At 32.5% G+C, this 26,326-nt stretch overlaps 2 protein-coding genes across 3 annotated transcripts in view; both read left to right on the top strand.

Moving 5' to 3' along the window:
* Positions 1–8,862, top strand: part of LOC118186631 (CBY1-interacting BAR domain-containing protein 1-like) — a 37,788-nt gene extending 28,926 nt beyond the window's left edge. Inside the window, exons 4-5 of one of the 2 annotated variants that reach the window (XM_085825756.1) lie at positions 6,270–6,371; positions 8,628–8,862. In XM_085825756.1, the coding sequence (XP_085681882.1) occupies positions 6,270–6,371; positions 8,628–8,651 (126 nt within the window). In that variant the 3' untranslated portion in view covers positions 8,652–8,862. Of the gene's footprint in view, positions 1–6,269; positions 6,372–8,621 lie in introns of both variants that reach the window. The other variant, XM_085825755.1, reaches the window with a different exon arrangement.
* A 5,594-nt stretch (positions 8,863–14,456) lies between these two features.
* LOC118179416 (CBY1-interacting BAR domain-containing protein 1-like) overlaps positions 14,457–26,326 on the top strand; it is a 36,299-nt gene continuing 24,429 nt past the window's right edge. Inside the window, exons 1-2 of the mRNA XM_085825754.1 lie at positions 14,457–15,159; positions 15,278–15,391. Coding sequence (XP_085681880.1) covers positions 15,025–15,159; positions 15,278–15,391 — 249 coding nt within the window. The 5' untranslated portion in view covers positions 14,457–15,024. The remainder of the gene's footprint in view (positions 15,160–15,277; positions 15,392–26,326) is intronic.

Below are 26,326 nucleotides of genomic sequence, written 5' to 3'. Positions count from 1 at the left end.
CACTTTTTGGCTTCCTTGCAAAGTACTTTCTTGAGAAAAACTTTTCTGTTTGCTTACTAAAATATTCAGGATTTCTGTTTGCATATACAGTCATTCCTGGCACTTTTTCTTATCAGTGCTTATGCATTTGTTTTTAAAGATCAAAACTTCAGAAGTTCAAAATAGAAGATGTTTAATATCTATCTGTACAATATTTACATTTATATACATTTGTGGTTCAAATCAACTTAAAGAGAATCAAATTTTAGAGGAACTTAATTTCTCCTATCAAACTCACATCTCCTCAAATCAAGGAAAAAAAAAAGAGTATGGGGAATCTGCATAAAGCAAAAAAGCATGTCATTTTTCTGGACGCTGGTGCATTTATTTATTGTCACAAATTTTGTATTTAGTTAGATATTTGTTATAATTAAAACTGTTTTATTTCCCAACACTGAATAAAAGTTTATCTCGGTAATTTGTATTAATTTGGATAAATGTAATTGACTACTATGTTAGCTGTAACTGTAATTCTGCTCCTTTGCTTTCCAGAAAACTCAAGAAGCAGAAATTACTAGAATGTCACATAACCGATTTAAAGCTATAGCAAGCCAGATGAGAACATCTCATCTCAGTTGTTTTTTAGCTAGTTGTTGTTACTTTTTTATGCGAATTCTCAATAAGGCGTGTCATCTCGCCGCTTTTCTGAGAGCAGATGCAGCAGATATCCTTCAGACTCTTCCCAAAAACAAAAGACTAGATTTCGAAGCTCTGACCGGTGTGTTGAAGCCGTGCTTTAGGGAGAAGTATTTAAAAGATTACGGCAGGCTTCAATTAAAATCTTGTCAACAGAAGCCCACGGAAACTCTCCAGGAACTTGCCATGGTTATTGAAAGGCTGTCTCATCTCACCTTTTCAGAATGCCCGATAAAAACAAGGGAAACCCTGTCTCTGCAGTACTTTATCGATGGCATCCGGGATCCTGAAATACAGAAAGCTCTACAAATGGCAGATGTCAAGGATTTAAACAGCACTCTAATGTATGCCATAAAATTCAAGGCAGCCCAGCAAGCAACACGTAGAGACCGACACTCAATCAGAGCTTCTCAAGTCCAGGAGCCAAAGGAACAAGTCACTGTTCATCTAGACCAGGGGTTCTCAACCGGTGGTACGCAAAGAAGTATTTTTAACTCTTAACCTTTTAACTGTCATGCCCGAAATGACCTCGGGCACAGCACTGGTATTCCAAAATGTCAAGCCTGAACATTACTCGGGCTAATTTTTTTTGAATGCATCGTATTGTGATACCCTAATATGTATCGTGAGAAGTTTATTTCGGCTTCAATTCAACAGATGGCAGGACTTTATTGAAGGTTTCAAAGGATAGAGGTTAAAGTTCAAATTGTGCAGCTTTTTTTTTTTTTTTTTTTTTTAATTGCAAGGCAAACTTTCATTTTTGAAATCAAAAAAATTGACAATTTATGCACCCAAATCATCAAAATAACTTGACAGTTAAAAGGTTAAATTCAAAAATTAAAAAACCCCAACATCCTGATTAAGTTTTTTCTCTAACACTCGTAAACTTATGCGATCTGAGCTTTGTTCAAGAGTGGTTGTGGTAGTAGTTCTTTATAGTGATGATACTAAAGGTTTTAAATTTTTGTTTAGATGGTACGCGTTAGTCAAAAGGTAGAGAACCATTGGTCTAGATGATTTAACTAGACAATGCAATGCCTTGAGACAGAATATTAGTGACAAGAAACCCACCTATAAGTGTTGCAGCTGCAATGCTCTAGGGCACAACTGAAGAAACTGCAGGAAACCCCAGGGCACAGATGTTAAGACTGCTCCTAGCAAGAAGGAAGGAAACTATTAGTGGCCATCTTGTGGGGTGAAGGTTGTCACATAATGAGTGGGAGCAGTAATGGACTTTTCATAATGAGATATATCAACAGAGTTTCTTGCAATATGATCATCAACACAGAAGCCAATGTTACAATCATTCAAAAAGATTTGGCTCAAGAAGGTAATCTCATCTTGATGACGCCCTGCGTTACCCTCCAGACTGTATCCGATGATCAAATCGACATTGATGGAAAATTAAACGTTAATATCTCATTTGGAAGTGCTGCCTACCATCACATGGCATATTTGGCAGAGATTACAGATCCTTGCATACTCGGATTGGACTTTCTAAGGAAATACAATTTTTCCTTGGACTTAACAAATTGCATTCTGCCTCTGAGGACATAGCCCTGTTCGGAATTAATGATGAAGATGTGAAATCTATCCACAAAATCATAGCTCAAGATGATATCATAATACCCACAGGAACATAATTTTTGCTTCCTGGATCCATAGCCAAAAACAGAAATTTTTGCTACGGATTCATAGAATATCCCAAGAACTGTAACAGCCCGAAAGGTATACTAGTAGCTTCAGCACTTGTCGACCTATCAAGGACCATTAACTGAAACGGTAACACTCCAGAATCCATGTTCTCAGAGACCATTACATCAGAGTTAAAACAGAATGTGCAATTAAGTGAGAGGAATGCTAACAAATGTGTCATTTAAGAATTTCAAGATGTGTACTCCCACTCATCTTCTGACGTGGGTCGAATCAGTTTGAAGCACCACAGAATCAATACTGGGGATCACCCAACAATTAAACAGCATCCAAGACGTCTGCCGATTGCTAAACAGAGGTGGGAAAACTTCTAAAGGATATGCAAAAAAGCAGTATCATCAAGCCTTCAGAGAGTCCCTGGCTATCTCCTATCATCCTAGTGAAAAAGGAAGACAATTCAACTAGATTTTTGTGTTGACTGTTGCCAGCTGAACGATGTTACGAAGAAATACAGCTACCGTCTTCCTAGAATCAACAATATTCTGGACACTCTTTCTCATAACAAGTGGTTTCTGATACTTGATCTAAAGAGTAAATATTGGCAAGTAGAGATACATTTTGATGACCAAGTAAAGACGGCATTTAGTTCGGGATAAGGACTTTGGCAGTTCAAGGTAATGCTGTTTGGACTCTGTAATGTGCCGGCAACATTTGTACGCCTCATAGAAATTGTTTTGAAAGAGGTCTTTCCTACAAATATACCTGGATGATATCATCATCATCAGAAAGAGTTTCAAAGAACATCTAGAAAATCTTGCTTCAGAATTGGAAAGAAACAAATCTAAATTTGAGTCCCGGTAAATGTAAATTATTCAGACAGGAAGTGACTTACATTGGACATGCCATCTCTGCTGAAGATGTGTGTACTGATCCAGAAAAAGTGTCAGCAGTTAAAGACTAGAGACATCCTGAAAATGTTCACCAGCTAGGAAGTTTCCGAGGGCTTTGCATTTACTTCAGAAGATTTGTCGAGGACCGATCTTCCATCACAAGACTCCTTCACAAACTGACAGAAAGCAAGCAAAAGTTCTTGTGGACAAAAGAATGTGAGGATGCATTTAAACAGCTTGAAGGAAGCTTTAATATCTCCAATCCTGACATATCCTCAACTCGACAGACCATTTATTTTCGACACAGATGCAAGCAATGACAGTGTCGGTACTGTTTTGTCCCAGGAAATAAATGGCCAAAGAACATGTCATGGCCTACTGAAGAAGGTGCCTGTCTAAATCAGAGAGGAATTATTGTGTCACCAGGAAAGCGTTGCTCCCCATAGTTAAAGCTGTAGAACATTTCCATCATTATCTGTACGGCAGAAAATTCCTACTCCACACGGATCATGCTTCGTTGACCTGGCTTTTAAATTTCAAGATTCCTGAAGGTCAAATTACCAGGTGGATACAGAGACTTCAGGAATATGACATTACTATCCATTATCAAAAGGGATTGTCACAGGGAAGTGCCAATGCTCTATCTAGAAAACCTTTCCCAGAAAGCTGCCAATATTGTTCTAGGGTTAAAGCAAAATACAAGCTGCTTAATCTGGTCACACTACAAATTACAATATCAACATCGGCTGATCGAGACCCATGGAGTGACAAAGAAGTCAGGAAAGTCCAGCTGGAAGACAGCAACATTAATCCCATAATTGAATTTACAGAGTCTTCAAATAAGAAAACCTACAGGGCAGGACATTTCGAACTATAGTCCTACAACAAAACTAAATTGGCGAACTCCTGATGGCAACAAATACATTGTCATTGATTACTTCACAAAGTGGCTTGAAGCATGTCCTATTCTTGATCAAGAGGCTGTCACAGTAGAGGTAATGACACAGCACTAGATTTCCAGGTTCAAAGTGACTCTTCAGTTAACAGTCTGATCAGGGAAGGAATTGTACCTCAGCTGTAATCAAAGAACTCTGCAAACTACTCGCCATTGACAAAACCCAAATGAGGCGGCCTTTACATCCCTAGTCAGACGGCATGCTAGAGAGGTTTAATTGAACTATCCCATAACCTCTCATTGGTGGTTTCCAGAAACCAACAGGACTGGGACAAGAAGTTACCGCTGTTTTTACTGGCTTACCGCAGTGCTGTCCACGAGATTACCGGCTATTCCCCATCTCATATGCTCTTAGGTCGTGACCTTTATCTGCTTTGTGATTTCTCGTTTGTTCGCTCTCTGGATGCGCCTTCATCGTCTCAAGAATACATCCACGATCTCCAGGCCCAGTTTGAAGTGATGTACAATTTTGCACCAGAGTGAGTCAGCTTGGCGATGGAGAAGAGTAAGACCCTATACTACACAAGAGCTACTGGACATCGATTCAAAGAAGGAGACAAGCTGTGGTTGTGGAATCTGATTTGATGGAAAGGACTCTGTCCTAAACTACAACTGCCTTGGGATGATCCATACACAATCTTGAACAGGCTGAACGATGTTGTTGTTCGGATCTGCATCGAACTCTCGTTCGTTACGACAGTCATCAAGTCATCTCGAACACCAACAAGTCATCGAACTCTCGTTCATTACGACAGGCTAGGTCCTTACTAAGTTCTTACTAAGTATGTAGTGTATGTAATGTAAATAGTATACAACCATGGTCCTTTTCGTTTCTAAATTTGTAAATTTGTTCACTCATTTATTGTTTAAGTATTTGATATGTTTTATGTTACTTATTGTAATTATGTTTATGTTTTTTGTTATTGTATTGTAATTTTTATTTTTTTATTAATGCTTTGGTTGTAAGTATGGCTTTCTGTCCGAGGATTGTACTGCCCAGGGCGTGCAGCCCTTGGGAAGGGAGCAATGTTATGAATTCAGTATTTAGTTGGATATTTTTAGTAGAATTGTTATTGAAACTGTATTTCCCCATGCAATGCAGCATCTGATAAATTTTAAGAGAAAGCTATGCCAGAAAAAGTAAAAATGCAGGAGCATGTGCATTTAACATTGAATAAAAGTTTATCTCAGTAATTTATATTTAATTTGGATAAGTGTAATTGACTACTATGTTCGCTGTAACCGTAACTCCTTTTTTTCCCCAGACATCTTGAGAAGCAGAAATTACTAGAATCTCTCGCGATTTATTTAAAGCTATAAAACGCCAGAGAACATCTCATCTCAACTGTTTAGCTAGCTGTGGTTTTTTTTTTTTTTTTTTTTTTTTTCCAAATTCACAGCGAGATTGGATTAGCTTTCTCTTTGCATTGCATTGTATTATAACTCTTTGAGTAATTTAAAGTAAAGCTACTGATCATATTGCATGAATTGTGATATTGTACGAATATCTCCGTAACATTTTGTTATTTATTCTTGCAATAAGAATAAATTTTATTAACCTTTTATTACACTGGTGCATTCAATCTACTATGAATCCGTACACATGCAACATTGTAATCAAAATAATTTCTACAGTATTCAGTTCACTGATTCTCTGTTATCATGTAAAATTTCTATCCATTCCAATGCTTTGAGTTTCATGTCAGTCTTGTTTCTTTGAGTTGGTAATTTCAAATTATCTTAAATTAAAGAAATAGTAAAATCTTCTTGGAAAATAATTTACATGAAGCAACTGTGATCTAAAACTCATAAATTTATGAACTGCTAGCTGTAGCATAAGTTTTAAAAACTAAGCTTTCAAGTAAGTATAGAAAGTTGAGTTAAATAAGAGGACATTAGTTATTATGTAACTGCTTTTTTCTAGATTTTGCAACAGAAATTTTATTTCTGAAAAAAATATCTGAATTAACATTTGGCCACTTAAGGTGAATCTAAATAAAAAGAAGTCTCTTTAATGTGTAGTAGATTTTACTGAATATTTGAAGTTGTAAACATTTCACAATGAAGCTATTCATTCATTTATTTAATTATTTCAGAAAGATCTCAAGGAAAGTTTTGAAGCACGTGCCAAAGAATTAAGTAAAAAGAATCATTTAGAAAAGACACGAGGAAAAAATCCATCCAACTGGCAAAAAATTGTATCCTTTTTATATAATTCTTCACTTCTTGCAAGCGCATTCAGAAATAGTAGGGGAAAGAACTGAACATTTTTACACTGATTTAAGGTTAAGAATGTTAAAAAATGTGCAGTTTTGAGATTTATAATTATCATTATATTCTATAACTGCTTTTATCATTTACATGAATTAGCTGAAGAAATTAAACCTTATGCCGTTATTGTAGTTTTATAAACTGATACATAGTTTATATAGCATTTAAATATATTTAGTCATATAGCATTTAACTGCTTCCCTTACAATTTTTTTTTTTTTAAATTGCAAAAAATCGATGCATTTTTTTATTTTATTATTAAATTAAACGAAACGAAACAAATCAAAATATGTAGGTTTTAGCTAAATTTTTAGTTTTTTGAAAGTGTAAAAGTATTGTTTTAATATTAGTTTACTATCTCGAGTTATCTCGGACAAACAAAAAAGTTAAATACAGTCAAAAGTCGTTAATTCGGACACCAATAATCCGGAATGATCTATAATCCGGACCTCAAAGCTAAAATCTTTCTGCGCATGCGCCGCATTGACGCATGCGCATAGGCGTTTTACTCGTGCGCCCAAGACATTTACGACTGCGCATATGCGTCTGCGCAAGTGCAGAATACGTTTTCGCGTGCGCGTTTAATGTATAACGGACGCTATAAGCTAAAATTATCTATTTCAGTTAATGTTGATGATTGCGTTGTTGCTTAATCTTCGAATTGGATCCGGCTTATTATTTTTTGCAGACTGTAAGAGCAATTTTCTAAAAGTAAGCTTGAACTTTTGATTGTGTCAAATAGAATTTCCGATGCTGGAGCTCCCAAAGGATCTAGAAAACGAAAGTATGTTTCGATGTCCATCAAACAAAAAACGAATTGCTACAAAAAAATGGATAAAGGCATATTCTTTGTTTATCTAACCTTTCCGAAATCTGTTTATCAATTTCACGCTGCTCTGCGCGGGGGGGGGGAGACGTCGCTGCGCGCAATGAACTGGAAGTTGATTTGTCAACACTATCGTTATCTTCAGAGCAGATGTTTTTATTTTATTCAGCTTATAATTCCTTACTAAATGTAGTATTTAATTTCGATGTACTCCGTCTTTGATATGATTTAAATCAAATTCCTCGTCATTATAAATACCACGAATACAAATCAAATAGTTTTCTGGTTGCAATTTTCTAATTTCGGCTATGCGTAAGGTATGCTTTACGCATCCGCGCGTTGAAAGAAATGTTTAATAAAGTAAACAAATAAATATTAGGCTTCTTTTTTGGTAAATTTTGATACCCTTTAGATCATAATTGCTCATTATTTTATAAATTACGGTTTCATATTTTTAATTTTATAATTTCTGCATGCCATCTTACCAGATTTAAACTGATGATCGATAAGCCGGAATCGCCGAAGTCCCGACGAGTCCGGATTAAAGACTTTTGACTGTATTAGTGTTTGTATGCTAGTTTTTGAAACAGGGGACAACACAAAGTGATACTTGACATTCTATGCACTGGTAATCTGGTCTCTTTTCTTACTGGCTTACCGCTGGAATCTCTTTTACGGGAACACAAAGTACACTCTCGTTGGATTTAATTTTTTTTTATTAATATTATTTTTTTCCACCTCTTCATAATTACTATCTGAAAAATCAGCGCTTTCGCTATCTTGCATCATCACCATTATTTTATTTTTTTCAACGCATATATCCTTCTTTATACATTACTAATCCACAATCGGATGTATACTATACTATACAACAGGGAAACACCTGACCAGTCTCTCCAAAGAACTCGCAACCATCAAAATTTGGCAAACTGGCAGTCAAAGCTGAATATTTCCTTTCATTTCCTCCAGGCCGAGTAAAACCGTGATAAAACAAATTGTACTAACAAATTCTGCTTTGCCCGAGTTTTCTCCGGATATAATTATCTGCAATATATACGAACCAGGATAATCAGGCAAGTGGTTAAATTATAAAAAAAAAGGTATGCATTTCCATCTACATATCATTTATGAAAATCTGAATCATTTTTATTAATTTATTTTTTAAATCTGTCTCTCTTAAAATAATGTGGTTTTGTGTATATTTTTGATTTTGCTAGGCTTTGTCTCCTTATCCTCTGAAGTATAAAATTTATATCAGCATTTTCTGTTTTCAAAACATTCATTTTATTATATTTATAACATTTTACTGATTTTTTTAAATTTATGTCTTTTTTACCTTGACGTAAGGAAGGCACAGGTATGTGTTTGGGATGTTATCTGAATGTAAAAGAAATTGTTCTGCTTTATATTTGAGATAAGTATACTCAGAAAGTGTAAATTCATTATTAATACTTGCATATATAGATTTTGTTGTTGAGAGTGAAATTAAATATATTTTCTTCAAAGCTGTGCAATATTCTGATCAAACAGTGTCAGAAATGATATATTCAAAATATAAATGTGCAAAATATCACTTTGCAAAGTTTTTTTTTCTTTTTTTTTTTCTTTTTTTTTTTTTTTGAAAGTTATTACAGTTACCATCAACATTTCTTTTACAATATTTACTTTCACAATTTTATGCTTTTTCTGTTATTGGGTTTGGATTCAGAAATGTATGTATGTGTTTTTTCATATGCATATATGTGTGTGTCTGTATACACATATGTATGTATGCACACACATACATATGTACATGTACGCATACATTCACATGTACACTGCGCAAAAAAAGGGGGGACAGTTCTATATCCCCTCTTCTGCTGAGCCGGTTGACAAAATTAAACTTGCATTTTTCATGTCTCGAAAGCATGACTAAGGATATGTATTAGATTTATATACAGTATTGTTCTAATATAGGTATTTTGGCATAAAATTGGACTTTTTCTGAAATGACATGCCTTTTTTTCTATATTTCAATTATGCCAAATTTTGTAAAAATCGCACGAGTAGTTTTTACAAAATTAGCACTCAAACATTTAGCTCCTCAATGTTAATTGATTTTGGTATATATTTATTATTCTTTCTTTTTTTATTAAACTTATTTGATTCTTCCTTTCACATTTCAAAATTTAGGTTCATTCCAAATAAAATTCGCCCATTTTTTATGGCGATCTATTTTTTAATAATTTTTATAAAATTTTCAAAAAAACTGAATTATAAAAATTGTACCATTATCTTAACGTAGCTGTATTTCTAAGCAAATCTGCAAAAAATTACAGTTTTTTATTTAAAATTTCCGAAAGTATACATGAATTTATATATTGGCACGTTTTGAAATTTGGCATATTTGCTGAAAGAAATAAAAACATCTAATGTGGTTTAGGCACTTTGTTAAAATTATTTGAAAGTAGGAACGATGTGACTTTTTTTCCGCTCATGCATAATGTAAAAATGTAGGAATGATGTGACTTTTCTTCTGCTTTTGCTAATGGAAGGGTAAGAAAAATAGGTTGCCATATATTAAGAGACATGAAAAATGCAACTTGAATTTCGTCCGTTATCCTAGTAGGATGGAAGATATAGAACTGCCCCCTCCCGCCTTTTTTTTTTTTTTTTTTCCACAGCGTACATACATGAGTACATATGTACATTTCTGAATTCAGTCCTGATAAAAGAAAAGTACTCGCATTTGCCCAAAATGACAAATGTATTTGAACAAAGAATGTGCATTAAGTTTTCTTTTTGCAATGGAATTTGTGGTACAGAAGTGTTTGAATTGTTGAAACAGCCCTTTGACAATAATAAGATATAAGATGTTTTAAGGGAAGCAGAGACTAAGGCAAGCATGAACCATCCACTTTACTTAATGAGCTACACATCGATTAAGCTAGGGGTTTTGTGCTCAACAAACACAGCTTAAAGTTAGGAATATTACTGAATAAGTTGATGTATCATCCTGTCAATTAAGTTTTCAAAATCACTTGAACTTGGGGCATGTTGCTTCTTGAGTTTTTACGAAAGCAACAAGTTTAAATAACCCAAGAGATTCTTTTCTGTTGGCAAGTGTCTATTAAAATGTATTATAATTGATGATCAAATCTAGATCTGTACGTTTGTTGCAGAAACATTTCAACAGTCAAGTGAATGGGGCTTGAAAGGTAAAGCAAATATGAAACCATTCAGAATTGGTTAAAAATAGAGATAATATTTCTTAACTGGTTGTGGTGTTGTGCAGCATAAATTTGTATCAACTTGCTAAATGGTTAATATTACCTGAATTCTTGTGAAATAACTCATAATGTTGTGTTTTATGGAATCATTCCTGATACAATTTCATCACAGTAATACATGGAGTAAATGCTGTAATTTATTTAAATTTATCCAGGAACTTCGAACAGGACATAATAAATATTTGCCAGTGAATTATAATCTTGTGTTTATGGAATCATTTCCGATATATTCATCATATGAAAATATATGAAATGAAAATATATAGTGGTATAAATATACAGTGGTTGCTAAATTTAAACTTTTGTAGGTACATATCATATTTAATGCTTCATGTTTAATTAAGCATTAAATGATTGTATATATGGCTCATGGCTGCTGGATGTTATTTTAGGCCAAATCAAATATAATGATTTTTTATAGCAGTTGAATAATTTCTTCTGTGTAAAAAACATATAGTATAAGGCCATAAGAAGTATTAGAAATTGTAATTTAATATTTTGTCGTTCATAGTTCCATAGCTTTAGTTAAAAAAAGTTGCTATCACAAATTGTTAGATACTAATATTCATAGCTGAAAGAAGGGTGAATTGTTTAACATTCAAATGACTGACTAAGTCTAAATTGATGAAAATTATATAGTATAAATGGTTGAAAGTGTATCATCATGTAAAACCTTAAAAAATTAATATCTTAGTTGGAGGGAAAAAATTTTAAATGATCTGATATTAGGAAGGAAATTCTCAACCTACTTACGAAATTTAATTTTATAAAAGTTTTATAATTTCAAATGCAAAGGTTTTGATAGTTCTTATGATTAAATAATACAGAAATAATCTGTGTATTAGTGTGACACCGAAAAAAAATTCATTTAAGAAGATAGTCAAAATATAGTGTGCAGTACATGTCAAGCCACAAAGTTAATTAATTTTCATTGTGAAGTAACAAATTATTTGAGAGGTTTTAAAAAATATACAAATAAAGTGCAATGAATGTTCTTGCCACAACAACCTCACTTATATAATTGCTTCTAAAAGCAACCAATATTTCTGAGAGTATAAATAAATACAGTGCAAAGTCCAAAATCCGGACTCGTCGGGACTTCAGCGATTCCAGATTTGGAATTTTTCCGGATATTAGGTCATCAGTTTAAATCTAGTAAGATGATATGTTGAAATTATAAAATTAAAAATATGAAATCGGGATTTATGAAATAATGAAGTATTTATGGTCTAAAGGGTATCAAAATTTACAAAAAAAAAAAAAAGCTTAATATTTATTTGTTTACCTTATTAAACATTTCTTCTAATGTAAGTTGTTTAAGTTGCTCTTTTTTATGCTAATACTTTCTCTTTAATTCTGTAGACAGACATAATCTCTTGTTCAGTTACATTGTTGAAGTTCTGTAACTGCTCTTTCAAGACTAACTTGTCAATCAAAATATTTTCGTTTTCAGTAACTTTACTATCACTTTCTGCACTATCAATAGTGGTATTTTCTGGATCTAAAACCAAACTACAGATTTCGCCATTCATAATTGATGAATAATTCATAATTGAGAAGCATTATCATCACAATGAAAAACTTCTTTTATATCATCTTCATGTATTACCGCTTCTCCACATTTCTTTACAAAATCTGTTAACTGGAAAATTTTACCTTTGTTTTGCGACATCCGAAAACCTTTAAAATTAGCGGCTATCATCATCAAATTTAGCTATCCTTCATTATACATAGTTGGATATGCATCGTGAGCTTGGCGACTAACGACAAGTTGTTCCGTTAAATTTTATCTTGCTTCTATCGCACACTGAAACAATTAAACCTGAATTGTATTTGTTTAGTTATTTATTATACTTATGTCTATTTCTTGCACATGCCTAAGGCTTATCAGAGTTCTGAATAAATAAATTTCCACATATACTTAAGTCTTATTGAGGGCAGGTGCTAGATATCTTACTGCATGATACAGTCTCTGTGGGTCCTGAATTCTGGACTCGGTGCGGCTATACAAGCACTGGCACTGGATCTGGGTTTATGTGAATAATGAATCAGTTATACTTAATTCAAATAGCCCTAAATGTAATCTTTGGGGTGTATGAGTATCATCAAGAAAATCCATTTTTAGCATATGGAAAGAAATTTTTGGTAAATTATTCCTCGTCAACATATTTTAGTGCATTTAACTTAAATCTGTAATCATTGCCAAGCGTAATGTCACCATAAAAGGTTACCATACTCCTTTATTATTCAATTACTAACATAAAAAAAAAATGTTTAGGCATTGTTACATGAGTCATTACTCAAGTTGTCATGTTTTGATAAACATGCGGTGAAGAAAAGTTTTGGTTTATTTAATTATCGCAAAGCACACTAGGGCTATCTGCCTAAGAGGAGGGATGCCTTCATGGAGAACTTTCTAAGGGAATCTGGCTCGTATACACGTTAACAAATAATGATTTGCCAGGTTGGCGTCAGATCAACGATGTATCTATGTGGAATGTTTCGGCTTGAGATGTGTGCCAAAAAGCAGATACGCAGCAACAGAGCCAAATTACTGCTTGTACAAATTTGTGCTAAAGTGTTTGTTTCTTCAATAACAAGGTATTTTATTTAGTGTCGAAGTGAAATTAAGAATCTTGACTCTCCACATGTTTTATTATTATGCACGGAGGGGGAATCAAATGCGCGGTGGTTTTGAGGTCCGGATTTTAGATCATTCCGGATAATGGACATCCGGATTTCGGACTTTGTACTTTGTACTGTATAAGCTTTCTAAGGAGACCATATCCCCAGATTATCAAAATCACCTGAAACTTAGGAATTCATTACATAATATAGGAACTATATAATTAGGAATTCACTATATGAATAGTAATTTGGGAAGGATGGAATAATTGCATGCTGGTAGGTGTAGCTGTATTATAAGAATATGACTTATAAAAAAATTTTGAACTTATTATCTTTAACATTATATATGAATAGAATGATTTCTAATGAACACTTGTTTGCAGAATATCATTTACAATCCCTTTACTCAAGTTAGCATGCTATATCATTGAAAGTTTTTAATTGCTGCAGATATCATGCATATCACCAATGGCAAATAAAATCTCTTCATGCATCAAATTTTAATAAGAAACTAAGAATAGTGGTTTCAATATTCTCATTCATATCACTACATAGTCAATGTAGTGATATGAATAGCTTTATTCGTATATTTATTTTTCATGAATTATTTCATGAGAAATAAATATGAATATTATTATTTCATATTTATTATATGAAATTTCTTTATTTCTCATGAATAGCATTATTTGAGTAGCTGATCAGTAAAATACTATATAATTGGCCTTAAAAGGTTCTGCAAAAGTATATGCTTTGTGTTTGAAATTCTGTAGCAGAATATTTGAAAGAAGCTATCTCATGATATATAAATAACAGCTCTTTTTTTTTTTTTTTTTTTTTTTTTTTTTTTTTTTTTTTTTGTGTGTGTGTGTGTGTGTGTGTGTGAAATTTAACTCTCTTTCCCAAGTAATATAAATAGTATAGAATAGTATATATATATATATTGTTTCACAAGAATATAGTAAAGTTAAATTAAATTTAAATAATTCTCTTGTGCCATTGCTGCAAGGAATGAAATTTGACTTTAACAAATATTCTATTCGTATAAAGCTAATATAAATTATAATTAAGAAATTTAAATTGCAAAATATATATATAATTGTATTTTATACAGAAAGGTTGTAAATCTATGTATAAATTATTTATATAATTTTTATTTCCACATATTTTTATAGATGCTTACTGAATAATATGCTAAAGGATCATATTCCATATTTTTTACTGTAGTTAAATTTCAATCACCAACTGAAATTGAAAAAGGGAAAAAAAAACTTGATTAGTTGGTAATTTGATTTAGTGGAACTTTCTGCAAACTATTCTTAAAATCAATTAAATGTTTTGGATTCTGCAGTTCTCATATTTATATATGAGATACATATATAAATCATATAAATCATATTTATATATGAGATACATATATAAATATATTTAAAATAATAAGACAGAGGTTACTGTATGTATTCGAGGAAGAAAATGCTAACAAATATGTAATTAATGTAAAGCATGATTAAAATCAGAAAAACTGTATTTTTAAATTAAACTGCATTGAAAAAGTTTGTGTAAAAGAATAGCATATAAAACTATTGCTAAGAGCTGCAATACATAAAGATTACTTATTTTTATTACAAAATGTGTGTTTCTTTTCTGGCCTAACTGATACAGTGTTATTTTTCTTCACCCTTATAGTAAAACTGAGTTGTACTTTAGAAATTTGAGTCATGAAACTTCTAATATATTAAGAACTTACTCTTAAAAGCTTGAAAAACAGAACTCTGATTACTGAAGTTTGTAATGTACTCGTATTTCAAATTTACATTATTTGTATTGTATTTAAAATGTGGAATGTAGTACACATATAATATGAAACTGAATTCAATAAAATTCTCTCAGGCTGAAAAAGAAGTGAACCAGGCGCGGGATGAGGCTACTCGTACAACTCACGAACTGGGAAAGCGTATTGATCATTTTGAGAAACAAAAACTGGAAGATTTGAGGGTATTTGTTATTTCTTTTAATGCTAAAGAAAATATGTTAGCATTATTTTGTAAATCAATTATATTATTTAAAATGTTGAGACTTCAGAAATATTCTTTGATGTCTTTTTTATTTTCAGAGGTTGTTTCTGGAATTTATAAAAATTGAACTGATTTTTCATGCTAAAGCTCTTGAATTATATACACAAGCTTATAATTCAGTTAAGAACATTGATGTAGAAGCTGATCTTAATGTAAGTTTTTCTTCTTTACTAAAGCTTTACAAATGTTTCCATAGCTTTGTATAAGTAGTATTAATTTTTTTAAAAAAATCTAAATTTTGTAATTCAGCAGATTTTTATTGGGAGTGCAAATAAGTCTCCGCCTTCTTTTTATCAAATATTGGGCATTTATTGTGAAAGAAAATGCTACATCATGTTTTATTTAAAATATTGTGCATCACTAACCACTACTTTTTCCTATCTTTCTGGCAGCATACTGATAATATATTGGAAGAACGCTACATCTTTCGAGGCTATCCGCAAATCAACCCAATTTTTGAGATCTTCATATGATGCTTCATATGAAGCTCTGCTCAGACAGGCCATGCGTCATCAATCCGAACAGGTAGTAATCAGAAGGAGCAATATCTGGTGAATGCAGCGGGTGGGGGAAATCCCATATGAATGTTTCTGAGTAGGTTAGATGGGACATGTGGATGAGTGTTATCATGCAGGAGAATAATTTTATCATGTCTGTAATAGTAGTGGGCACATTTTTCTTTTCATTGTTGAATCATGGCCGGGTGATTTCCGTGATTTCTTCTTTTTTAGGTTATTGTAATGGATCCATTTTTCATCACCAGGACTATATGGTGAAAAAAGCCCTTTTGTTAACCTGGCAAGCATCATTTCATGTGTAAAAAATTGGAGTTCAACATTTCTTGGCTTCAGTTCATATGGAACCCAATTTCCTTGCTTTTGTCTCATTCTCAATGATTTTAAACCATGTGAAATAGTTACTCCTAATGTAAGTGTATGTTCTACTTGCATTTGGCATTCAATTTTCTTTCAAAAATGCACCCAATTCCACGTCTTCATACATTTTCAGCCTTCCCCTATGCTCATTGTGACATCAAATTCACAGTTCTTAAACTTTTGAAAAATCTCAAACAGCTTCTCTTACTTAAGGCAGCCTTGCCATATGTTTCTACAAGCAGTCGATGCACCTCAGCTGCAGTTTTCTGCAAATTAAAGAAGTAAATCAAAAGTTCCTGCAAATGATTCTCATTTGGCTCAAAACTCGACATTTTTGCATAAAAAAATATACAATGCTGATAAAAAAAATCACTAATATTTGAGGGTTTTGTTGTTAGCAGATGATAAGACATTTGACAGGAGACATTCTATCAAATGTCTTTGCTTTTACTCATAGACATTTGACAGGAACCAACCTAATGATAAGACATTTTACAGGAGACAATTTTAACCATAACTTATTGGTGGGGCCATTTTTTGTTAAATGGCAGAGAATTATTTGTACTCCGAATAATATAAAAATAGCAGCATATTAGGCTAGTATTTAAATTAACCAGTTATTTATAACTTTAGCTTTTACTAAAACTTCACCTTTCCATTTTCTCACAAGAGTATAAATGAGGTTAGCTAATATTTAAACTGAGATTTTGGGATTGTAAGACATACCATGTTTCTGGCCTCTGCGGGCACAATACATTTGGTTTCAGCCAGCTCTGATAAATTGTAATTATTTTGCTCTGCATTATTACTGCTGACACTGTAATCTGCGACACTGTTAATGTTTAAAGTGAGATTCAAACCTTTGCGGTCATATGTCTACTCTCAGCCACCAAAGGTTTTTTACCGTTCTAGTTGTATGTTTGCTCACAGCTACCAAAGCTTTTTTACTGTTCTAGTCATATGTCTGCTGTCAGCCACAAAAGCTTTTTTACTGTTCCAAACATGTGTCTACTCTCAGCCACCACAACAAAAAATCATACTGATCTTATATTAAGTCAAGAAGCTTCAGAATCTTGCATATTATGTATTACTGTTCATTCAACAAAAATGAATTCTGGCCAGCATGATATCTATGTATAAACATATGAATGCAAAGGATTAAATTATGCAGTCTTTGATTACAATCCATATTTTAATTTGAATTTGACTGTTACTATAGTTGCATCACCACAAGTTGTGGTCCATATTTAGCACAAGAACATGTATTTATGTTTTAGGTTCTCTTTAAATAAAAAGGTATATTTAACCCTTTCCCTGTTTCTGTAGTAATTTCCAGACATAGTGGTGATTCATTTAACCTTTTAACTGTCATGCCCGAGATAATCTCGGGCACAGCACTGGTGTTCGAAAATGTCACGCCCAAGTATTACTCGGGGTTTTTTTTTTTTTTTTTTTTTTTTTTGAGTGCATCGTATTGTTATACACGAATATATATCGGGAGACGCTTATTTTGGCTTCATCTCTTTGTCAAACCCGACTGAATCTCCGGAAAAGTTAATGTGCGCTCAGTTCAATAGATGACAGCACTTTACTGAAGATTTCAAAGGTTAGAGATTATAAGTTCTTTGGTTCAAAGTGCATGGGATCTTTTTGTTGTAAAATGGCGTCCAGTTCTTTGAAACGTTATATAGATGATTTAGATTCTTCAACCGAAGATGAAGGATGTGTGTTTGATGAGCAGTATTCATGATACTTCCATGGTCAGCCTCAAAAATAAAAAATGGAGATATACTCAAGCCGAAGATTGTTTCTAATTACAGTCTAACTATGGATGGTGTAGATCGCTGTGATTAGGAAATATCATTTCATCCAACAATCCGAAAACGTCAGAAAAAATATTATAAAAAGATATTTTTACATTTACTAGACAAGGTACTCTGGAACTCATATTTGCTCTATAAAAATATAGTTGGAAAACGTATTACATTTTTAGAATTTCAAATCCAAGTTGAAGAAGAGCTTTTACATAAATATGATGATGCAGCTTCTGGACATAAGAATGTTGGCAGACACCTACAACCCTGCCCGTCTTACTGAACGACATTTTATATCCCATATTCCTCCTACTCCTGCGAAACGTGAGCCTAGACAGTGCAAAGTGTGTTGTTCGAAAAAGGATAAAAATGGGGAAAAGATAAGGAAGGAATCACGATTCTGGTGTAGTGATTGTGGAGTTGGTTTGTGCTTGGAAAAGTGTTTCCAGTTGTACCACACATGACTGAATTACTAAACTACTAATAGGTATTCACTTATATTTATTCATTTTTTAGAAAATAATTAATTTTTTTCATTTTTAGAAAATAGTGCTCCACTAGAAGCAAACTTTACAACTGCCATGTTGAGTGGCAGCCGCCTCAAGCAAATACGCAGTGGCTACAAAAGTTTAAAAAGTTTACCCACATACTTCAAAATATCAATTTTTAACTACTTAAGAATGTTTTATTTTGTACTAAACATTTGATTTTTGCAATAAAAAATTTGACAATTTGTGTACCCAAATCATCAAAATAACTTGACAGTTAAAGGGTTAATGTCTGTTAGGGGTTTTTTAACTGATTAACTTTTACCAGATCAGGGAAAACTAATAAGCATTAAAATTTTGTGTAAAGCATATGGGTTTTTCTCTGAACTCCTTCTGCGTCGCTACAGTGAATTTCCTATTATAAATCAGGAATTTTATCATATTTTTCACTGTTTAAGTTATTACTTTATATATAAACTCAAAATGATTTATAAATAATTTAATCACAAAAATAGTACAGATTAAATTATTGAATTATTATTTTATTTGATTCTAATATACAGTAATAAATTTTCTTAAGATATGTACTCAGATCAGAATTTTCTAGCTGTTTTCAAAAGTCACTGTCTGCTAGAAGCAAGTCTTGATGAATGTCATCATCTTCTATCAAATGTCTTTGCTTTTTACTCATAGTATTTATTCGACAATAAAAGTATTCATGAAATACAAACACTGAATTTAATAGACTGTAGCTTTCTTTTATTTTACTTCTGTTTAGATGGACACTCTTGCCATCTTCATACGTGCACCTCCCAGCACGCAATCAATCCAAAATATGGCCGCTAGCTGTCCACGTTGTTGTTTTCGCTCATCGTGGTTGCCAGATCACTTCTGCCTTAACATACCGCCTGGGTTGGGCATTTGTTACATAGTTAACAATGACCAAAATTAAACAGTTTTAAATCACCATATAGTCCAAATCATATATCACAAAATTTAAATTGATACACATGAACAAAAGCAATAAACATAATTAAGCACAGAACATGAAATGCACAACATCTAAATTAAAATACAATGCATATATAATAATTTTTTGAACTCAGGAAATATACATGAAATTATGTAACATCTACTGGTAGTACAGCTAATTTAGTTATTGGTCTTTTTAAAAAACCTGACTTGGTTTTTGCAATACAAACTCTAACCTTTTTATCCTTACCATAAATTACCTCTTCTATTTTACCCAATAATCAAGTCAAAGTGGGCATGTTGTCTTCCTTTACTAAAACTATAGTGCCCTTTTTAACATTATCCTTAGAGAAATACCACTTAAATCGTTGCTGTAAATGACTGATGTAATCATTTTGCCATCTTTTCCACAAATATTGCATAACTTTAGTAGTGCGCTCCATCGCTTTAAAGAACTATCAGAAAAATCAGTTAAATCAGGCTCTGTTATTGATGTTAAAGGTTGCCCGACTAGAAAGTATGCTGGTGTAAGAGCTTATAAATCATTGGTGTCATTTCACAAAGGGGATATTGGACGTGAATTTAAAACTATGATGTTTTTTCATGCGTTTTGAACAGCTGAATTCTGAACGACAGTTCTTTGCAGAATGAGTCGGATTAAAAGCCAAGCAATTAAAACATAATTTATGTTTCTTAACAAATTCAAGACATTCACTTACAGTCATTTTCAAGAAAGAATTATATTTATACAACTTGTGAAAATTGTTACTTTTACAACAAATACATTTAAAATCTTGACCTTTAACATTCGACACCAAGGCAGTCACCTTTTGAATAGGTTGACCCTTTTTTGCATTAAACACATTGGATGACTTTGATGACTGCAAAGTTCTAGCATGATTTTTTAGAAATGTAATAAGCTCAGATAATTTAGGTAACTCACTTGTTTTTGAATCTCTTTCCTACCAAAGACGAGTGGAAACATCCAATTTTTGCAGCAAAATATATGCAAGAAATGTTTCTGAGAATTCCTCTATTTTTTGGTCTAATATTTCCAGAGACCTTACACTTTCATTCACTGTGTCTACTAATTTTAAAATAGAAGACAGGCTTTCATTTTGTATGGGAGAAATTGACGTGAAACGCTTTATCTGGGCGAAAACCTGATCACGTTTATTGGAGTATCTCTCTTCTAAAAAAATCCCACGCAATTTTATAGTTACTGTCACAAATTGTGACTGATTGAATAATCCTAGCTGCTTTGCTATGAAGCGATAACTTCAAATACGAAAGCTTTTGGGAATCTGATAATACATTATTATTATGAATGCTTGAAATGAAAAGTTCCCGAAAGCTTAACCAATCTTGAATATTTGCACTAAAAGATGGCAAGTTTAATTTAGGTAATTTCATACCTTGTGCACTGGTATTGTCAATCTTTACATTACTTGCATCTTTAGCACTAAATTTTGACATTTGCCATTTAACCTTAACCCACAAAGTATTAATGCTCTCTTGAACAGTTTGCTGTTCGGTTACATGTTTGTCAAACTCTTTTTCATCAACTACTTCAAATAATTTATCAAAAATCTCTGAACACTCATTATTAAATTTTGCACATTTATTTTCAAAAAGTTGTAACTGAAATTCATCACAAGTATATTTTTCGAAATCTGAAGTTGCTTTCGTTATACTTGACTTTAAAATTCTTTTCTTAATTAAAATTGCTTCCATAATTTACGTTAATTAATAATACTGAACATATATGAGCAAATTCACTTACCTCCGTTTGAGGTAATCCAAATGAAACCGAAATTTCTAAGTCCAATCACATACTAGTTTTTAATTATCTTGTCGAATGCGAAGTAACATATCACACTTTTTTACCAATTTAATACTTCACCTTTAAGCTTTTTAACCAGCACTTTATATCCACAGGGCACTAATCTTCCTACCGGGTTGCATGGACAAATATTCGAGAATAAAAGTATTCATGAAATACAAACACTGAATTTAATGGACTGCAGCTTTCTGTTTAGATGGACACTCTTGCCATCTTCATACGTGCACCTCCCAGCACGCAATCAATCCAAAATATGGCCGCTAGCTGTCCACGTTGTTGTTTTCTCTCATTGTGGTTGCCAGATCACTTCTGCCTTAACAGTATTGCTTAGCTAAAGTGATAATTTTTACCCTAAAACTGGCAGAAAATGCATTCCTTTTTGATTCAGACTAAACAGCAAAATTTTACAATTATATTTTACTCACAAAGCAACAGTGTAACTGTGGGGCAGAAAATCTTGCAGTACTGGAGAATGATTATCACAACTGAGAACCAAAGTAAAATTTATCACATTCCTGCTATAGTGCTATAGTTCAGGAATTCCTGCTATGGTGCTTTAGTAGTATGCTATAGTGCTGTAGTATCCTGCTATAGTGCAGGAATTCCAAATAATCTGCATGCCCAGGAGATGGGAGAACTGAGGAAAAGAAACTACTGAGGCCTTTTATTCTGCAGTGCTCACAAATGTTTTTCAAATACAAGCTGAAGGTGAATTCACACCCACCTTCACATCATCTGGTAAGTCCAGCTAAGCTGGATCACCAATTACTCATACTTTTGGTGATACATATGATGCAATTTTAAATTTGGCTTATACGCATGTTTTAATTTTGGCTGAATTTCTTCAGCAAAATTGTATCTGTTGGCGTATATATTCAGAAATATGTGCTATATATTGTCAAAAATATCTGCAGTGCTTTAGAAATGCAGTAAGATAAGCAAAACAATTTTAGGGTGATAAGAAATGACATAAAGGAGAAATTGTTATTATGGAAATGCTTTGTTTAATGCTGAAATATTATAAGAAAATAGAGAAAATTTTCCTAGTAAAGTAATAATCCATTTAATAGTTAATTTTAAGCTAATTAAAATTTTCTTATGTTGTACACTGAAAGAATATATAAAATATTCATAAAGTCTGATGATATTCCATTTCAGAGCATACCTTCATCACTGTGGATGCTAAAAAATAAAGGGTAGTTTTCCATTCTTGTAAAGAGTTCAGTATAACTATGACTCATATGGCAAACACATACATGTTTGAACTTGTTAGTAGCAGTGTTAATTTTTCTATCCGCATCAACTCTGTTAATTATAATCATTATTCACTCTTGATTTATCCCAGACTTAAAAATTAGTCATGAGATGAGTGTGTTTTTCTATCTAGAGTATATGATTGTAGCAAGTATTTTTGTAAGTGAATGGACGAGAATTGAAAATGAACCACATGCTCATCAACATTATGCAAGGGTTTAACATTTAAACAAATCAAGGAATTAAAAAAAAACCTCCTGTGTGCTGGAACAGTAGTACATAGTGGTAAGTGATTAAATTGAAAAATAGTGTGTTAATTCCTTTCATTGTATAGTACAAAGTCTGAGCTAGACTCATTGGGACTTTCTAGGTGATTCCAGCTTTTAAATCGTCAATTTAAATCTGGTAAGATGACATGTAGAAATTATAAAATAAAAAGATCTGAAATAGTTTGTGAAATAATGAAGCACTTATGATCTTATGGGATCAAATTGGGGGGGAGGCTCGATATAAATTTGCCTAAACATTACTTTCATTACAAACATTACTTTTACTACATTAAGTTGTTTTAATTTGCTTTGTTTTTTGTGCAAAAATTTTGTCTTGATTTTATAGACAGACATAATTTCTTGTTCATTTACAAAGTTCCATCGTTTAAGTTATATAATTGCCACAAGAATTCCCACTAAATTGTCAATCGAAATTTTTTCATTTTCACAAGTTCTCTTCGTTATGGGTAGTAATATTTTCTGGATTTGAAACCATACTGCAGATTTCGGCATCCATTAGTTAATTGATTGTTGGGGAATTGTTATTGCAATAGAATACTTTTGTTATATCATCCTTATTTTATAACCAGTTCTTCACAAATTCTATCAAATGAAAAATTTCGTTTCATGTTTGTGACAATTCAAAACCTTCAAAAATTCGTGGCTATCATCACAAAGCGCACTGAACATTCGCTCCACACTATTGGCAACTAAAGACATATTGATCCGCTAAAATTTTCCGTGCTCCTATTGCACGGTGAGGAAATTAAGTCTGAATTATATTAGTTTTGTTATTTATTATACTTATGTCTATTTTGCACATATGCTTAAGGTAATATGAGTCCTGATGAAATAAATGCCCACATATACTTAAGGCAGCATTATGCAAATTATGCAACTTTCCATTATGCAACTGCCATGCATTTGGGCAGATTTTTAACACTTTTCATACCGATTGTCACGCATACGTGCCAGCAAGAAATGCACTCATTTCCTGGCCAGCACGTTGACATGCCTTTTCACATTCACCCTCATCCATCACACATTTGTAGCAGTGTCCTGGGATGTTTTAAAGACTGCTAGATGGCATTGTGTGTCCATTGCTTTTAAACTGAATATAGGTTTGGGATCCTGACCTTCAATCTGATCACATTCTGCATAATATTAGTGTTAGCTGTTGTAGGGAAGGAGCATAATGTAAACAATGCAGAGCTGGTCTATTTAACTCAACATATGATATAAACATTCAAGTTTCTGTCTTTTAGGGTTACTGTGAGGGGTTCTATTATGCTTTGCATTGGTTTTATCACGTATATTTTGCATACTTCCTTTTTTATTTCGGAAAGTCTTGATTTCAGTTTAATATGGCCAGCAAGCGTTATTTATCAGACAAAGGATATACTTGCATGGTAAGTTAGCCAATTAGTGACATGAATGAGAGTCATATTTCTAATTATTCTCATACGGACATTTTGTCGGAGACTAAGTTTACCAAGTATCTGCTTTCTAGTTAATGTGACAAATTTTGTTACCTCTTTTCAGTCTTTCTTGTATTTTTTATATTAACTTAAAAGTTTATTAATGTATTTATCAATTAAAACTGCAATAATTTGAATAGTGCTTTCGAAAATTATTTCTAAAAGGAAGCTATTTTTTTAAAAAATATTTTCATCCAAAGTAAAAGTGAAAGTTTATTAAATGTTAATTTTAACATGTATGATAGTTTATGTAATAATATAAAATAGTACAAAAAATTATGATATTAGGATGTAAACATTTTGCCCCCTAAAGTTAGGCTTAGCAGATGCAACTGCCCCCCCCCCTCTGTTCTATGGAATGATTCCTTTCAACTTCCATCTGTTATTAGGGAATGTCTTAAACATAAGCGCATTGTCTTGAAGGGATTAATTTTATAAGAATATATAGCATTTCACCATAGTAGGGAGATAGTAGGGGTCATCATTCTGTAGAGTTGTGTATTAATGCAAGGATAAAAATGACATAGCTAAAAACATATGCCACGTATCAGGTGAAGACAAAAAGATCACCTGCCCCAGCCCAAAAAGAATGGAAAATTATCCTTAAGGCTTATCGGAACAACAAATTCGTTATTCTTAATTCAAACATAACTAAATGGCCTATGATTATCATTTAAAAATCCATTTTTCGAAATTTTGTTTAATTTCTCCTTGTCAACACATTTAACTCTTTGCACAGTTCTGTTGGCTTAAGTTTTTGATTGTCCTCAAGTGTAAGGGCAGCATAAACCACCTTCAATTACTGGTATTTAAAATAAAAATTGTTTTAGACATTGTTGCGAATTGATAGTCGTGGTGATAGAAGCAAATAATAATAAAGTAAAAACGATTCGCTAGGTTACCTTAAGGTTTATAGGATATTCAGTAGGTGTAAATGAATGATTGCGTTTTTCCAAAATGTAAGTGTTTTATTTAGTTCTGAAGTGAAATTAAGAATCAGAATGCTTTATTATGAAAAAATGTCAGCTGCACACATGTGAAGCATTAAGGAAATCCTACTCTCAAATTCTTTCTCCCTTTTTGGAAAAAAAAAATTTTAAATGTACTGGTGGTTGAAAGTACTGGAAGTACGGATTTTCAACTGTGGACTGTATTCAATAAATAAAGTTTAACTGATAAAATTCTTATTAATATTTGAATGTCCTTATTATATAAAGACTTGAAAAAACAAAGAATAAATACAGTGATATGTTTCTGTTTCTATGTGAGAATGTTATTAAAGACATATATCCATAATCTAATGCTAAAGATATCAGTAATCAAAATGTTTTCTGGCCATTTCATACAGTACCACTTTAGTACTTCACAAGATATTTGTGCAGTCATTGGCTTTTTCATTACTTTTTATTGCCACTAGATAAATTAAGGGCAAACCACACGTTTCCATAATTAATACAGAATGTTTTTAAATTTTTTCAGTTGGCAGTTTTAGGCTTTCTTGCTTTTACTTAAAATGCTGAATTCTGATTTCTTTAATTTGTGGCATCCATGCATCCACCCAGCACTTGCAAATTTGAACTTGAATTTGAAAGTTGAATTTGAAAAACCCAGCACTTGAATTTGAAACACCCAGCACTTGAATTTGAAAAATATGTATCATGATGATACATAAAAATCGGAGAAATGTATATGTGGTCTAGAATGAGTTTGACGAATATTTGGCTTAATGTGATTTGCAGATTTAGGTTGAGTGGTATCAAGAGAGCAACGATCCATGTTCATGTTACACATAAATACTGGTTTCATGTGGTCATTTGAGACCGAATCAATTGATAATTTGAAAATTTTTGTACAGTTTTTGGGCACTTTAAAAGGGTCATCTCATTGCACAAACACATGTGAACACAATTTTAAATCTTTATGAATAAACATTGCTTTTGTTGCATGTGATCCAGTTAATTCTGGGTAAAGCTGCTGCAGCTTTGAAGTTGTTTGATGTGTTCAACAGGATCAGCTTCAGCATTTGATGTATAAAAAAAAATCATCTAGAAGTTTAATTGTAGTTCCTGTTGTAGACTATATAAGTCGATAATG

This window comes from Stegodyphus dumicola, chromosome 10, assembly GCF_044657685.1.
Source record: "Stegodyphus dumicola isolate Sdum_Otavi_A_Nest chromosome 10, ASM4465768v1".
Taxonomy (NCBI): Eukaryota; Metazoa; Arthropoda; class Arachnida; order Araneae; family Eresidae; genus Stegodyphus; species Stegodyphus dumicola.
Note: the sequence above shows the minus strand (reverse complement) of the source record. Positions and strands in the feature narration are given on the sequence as shown.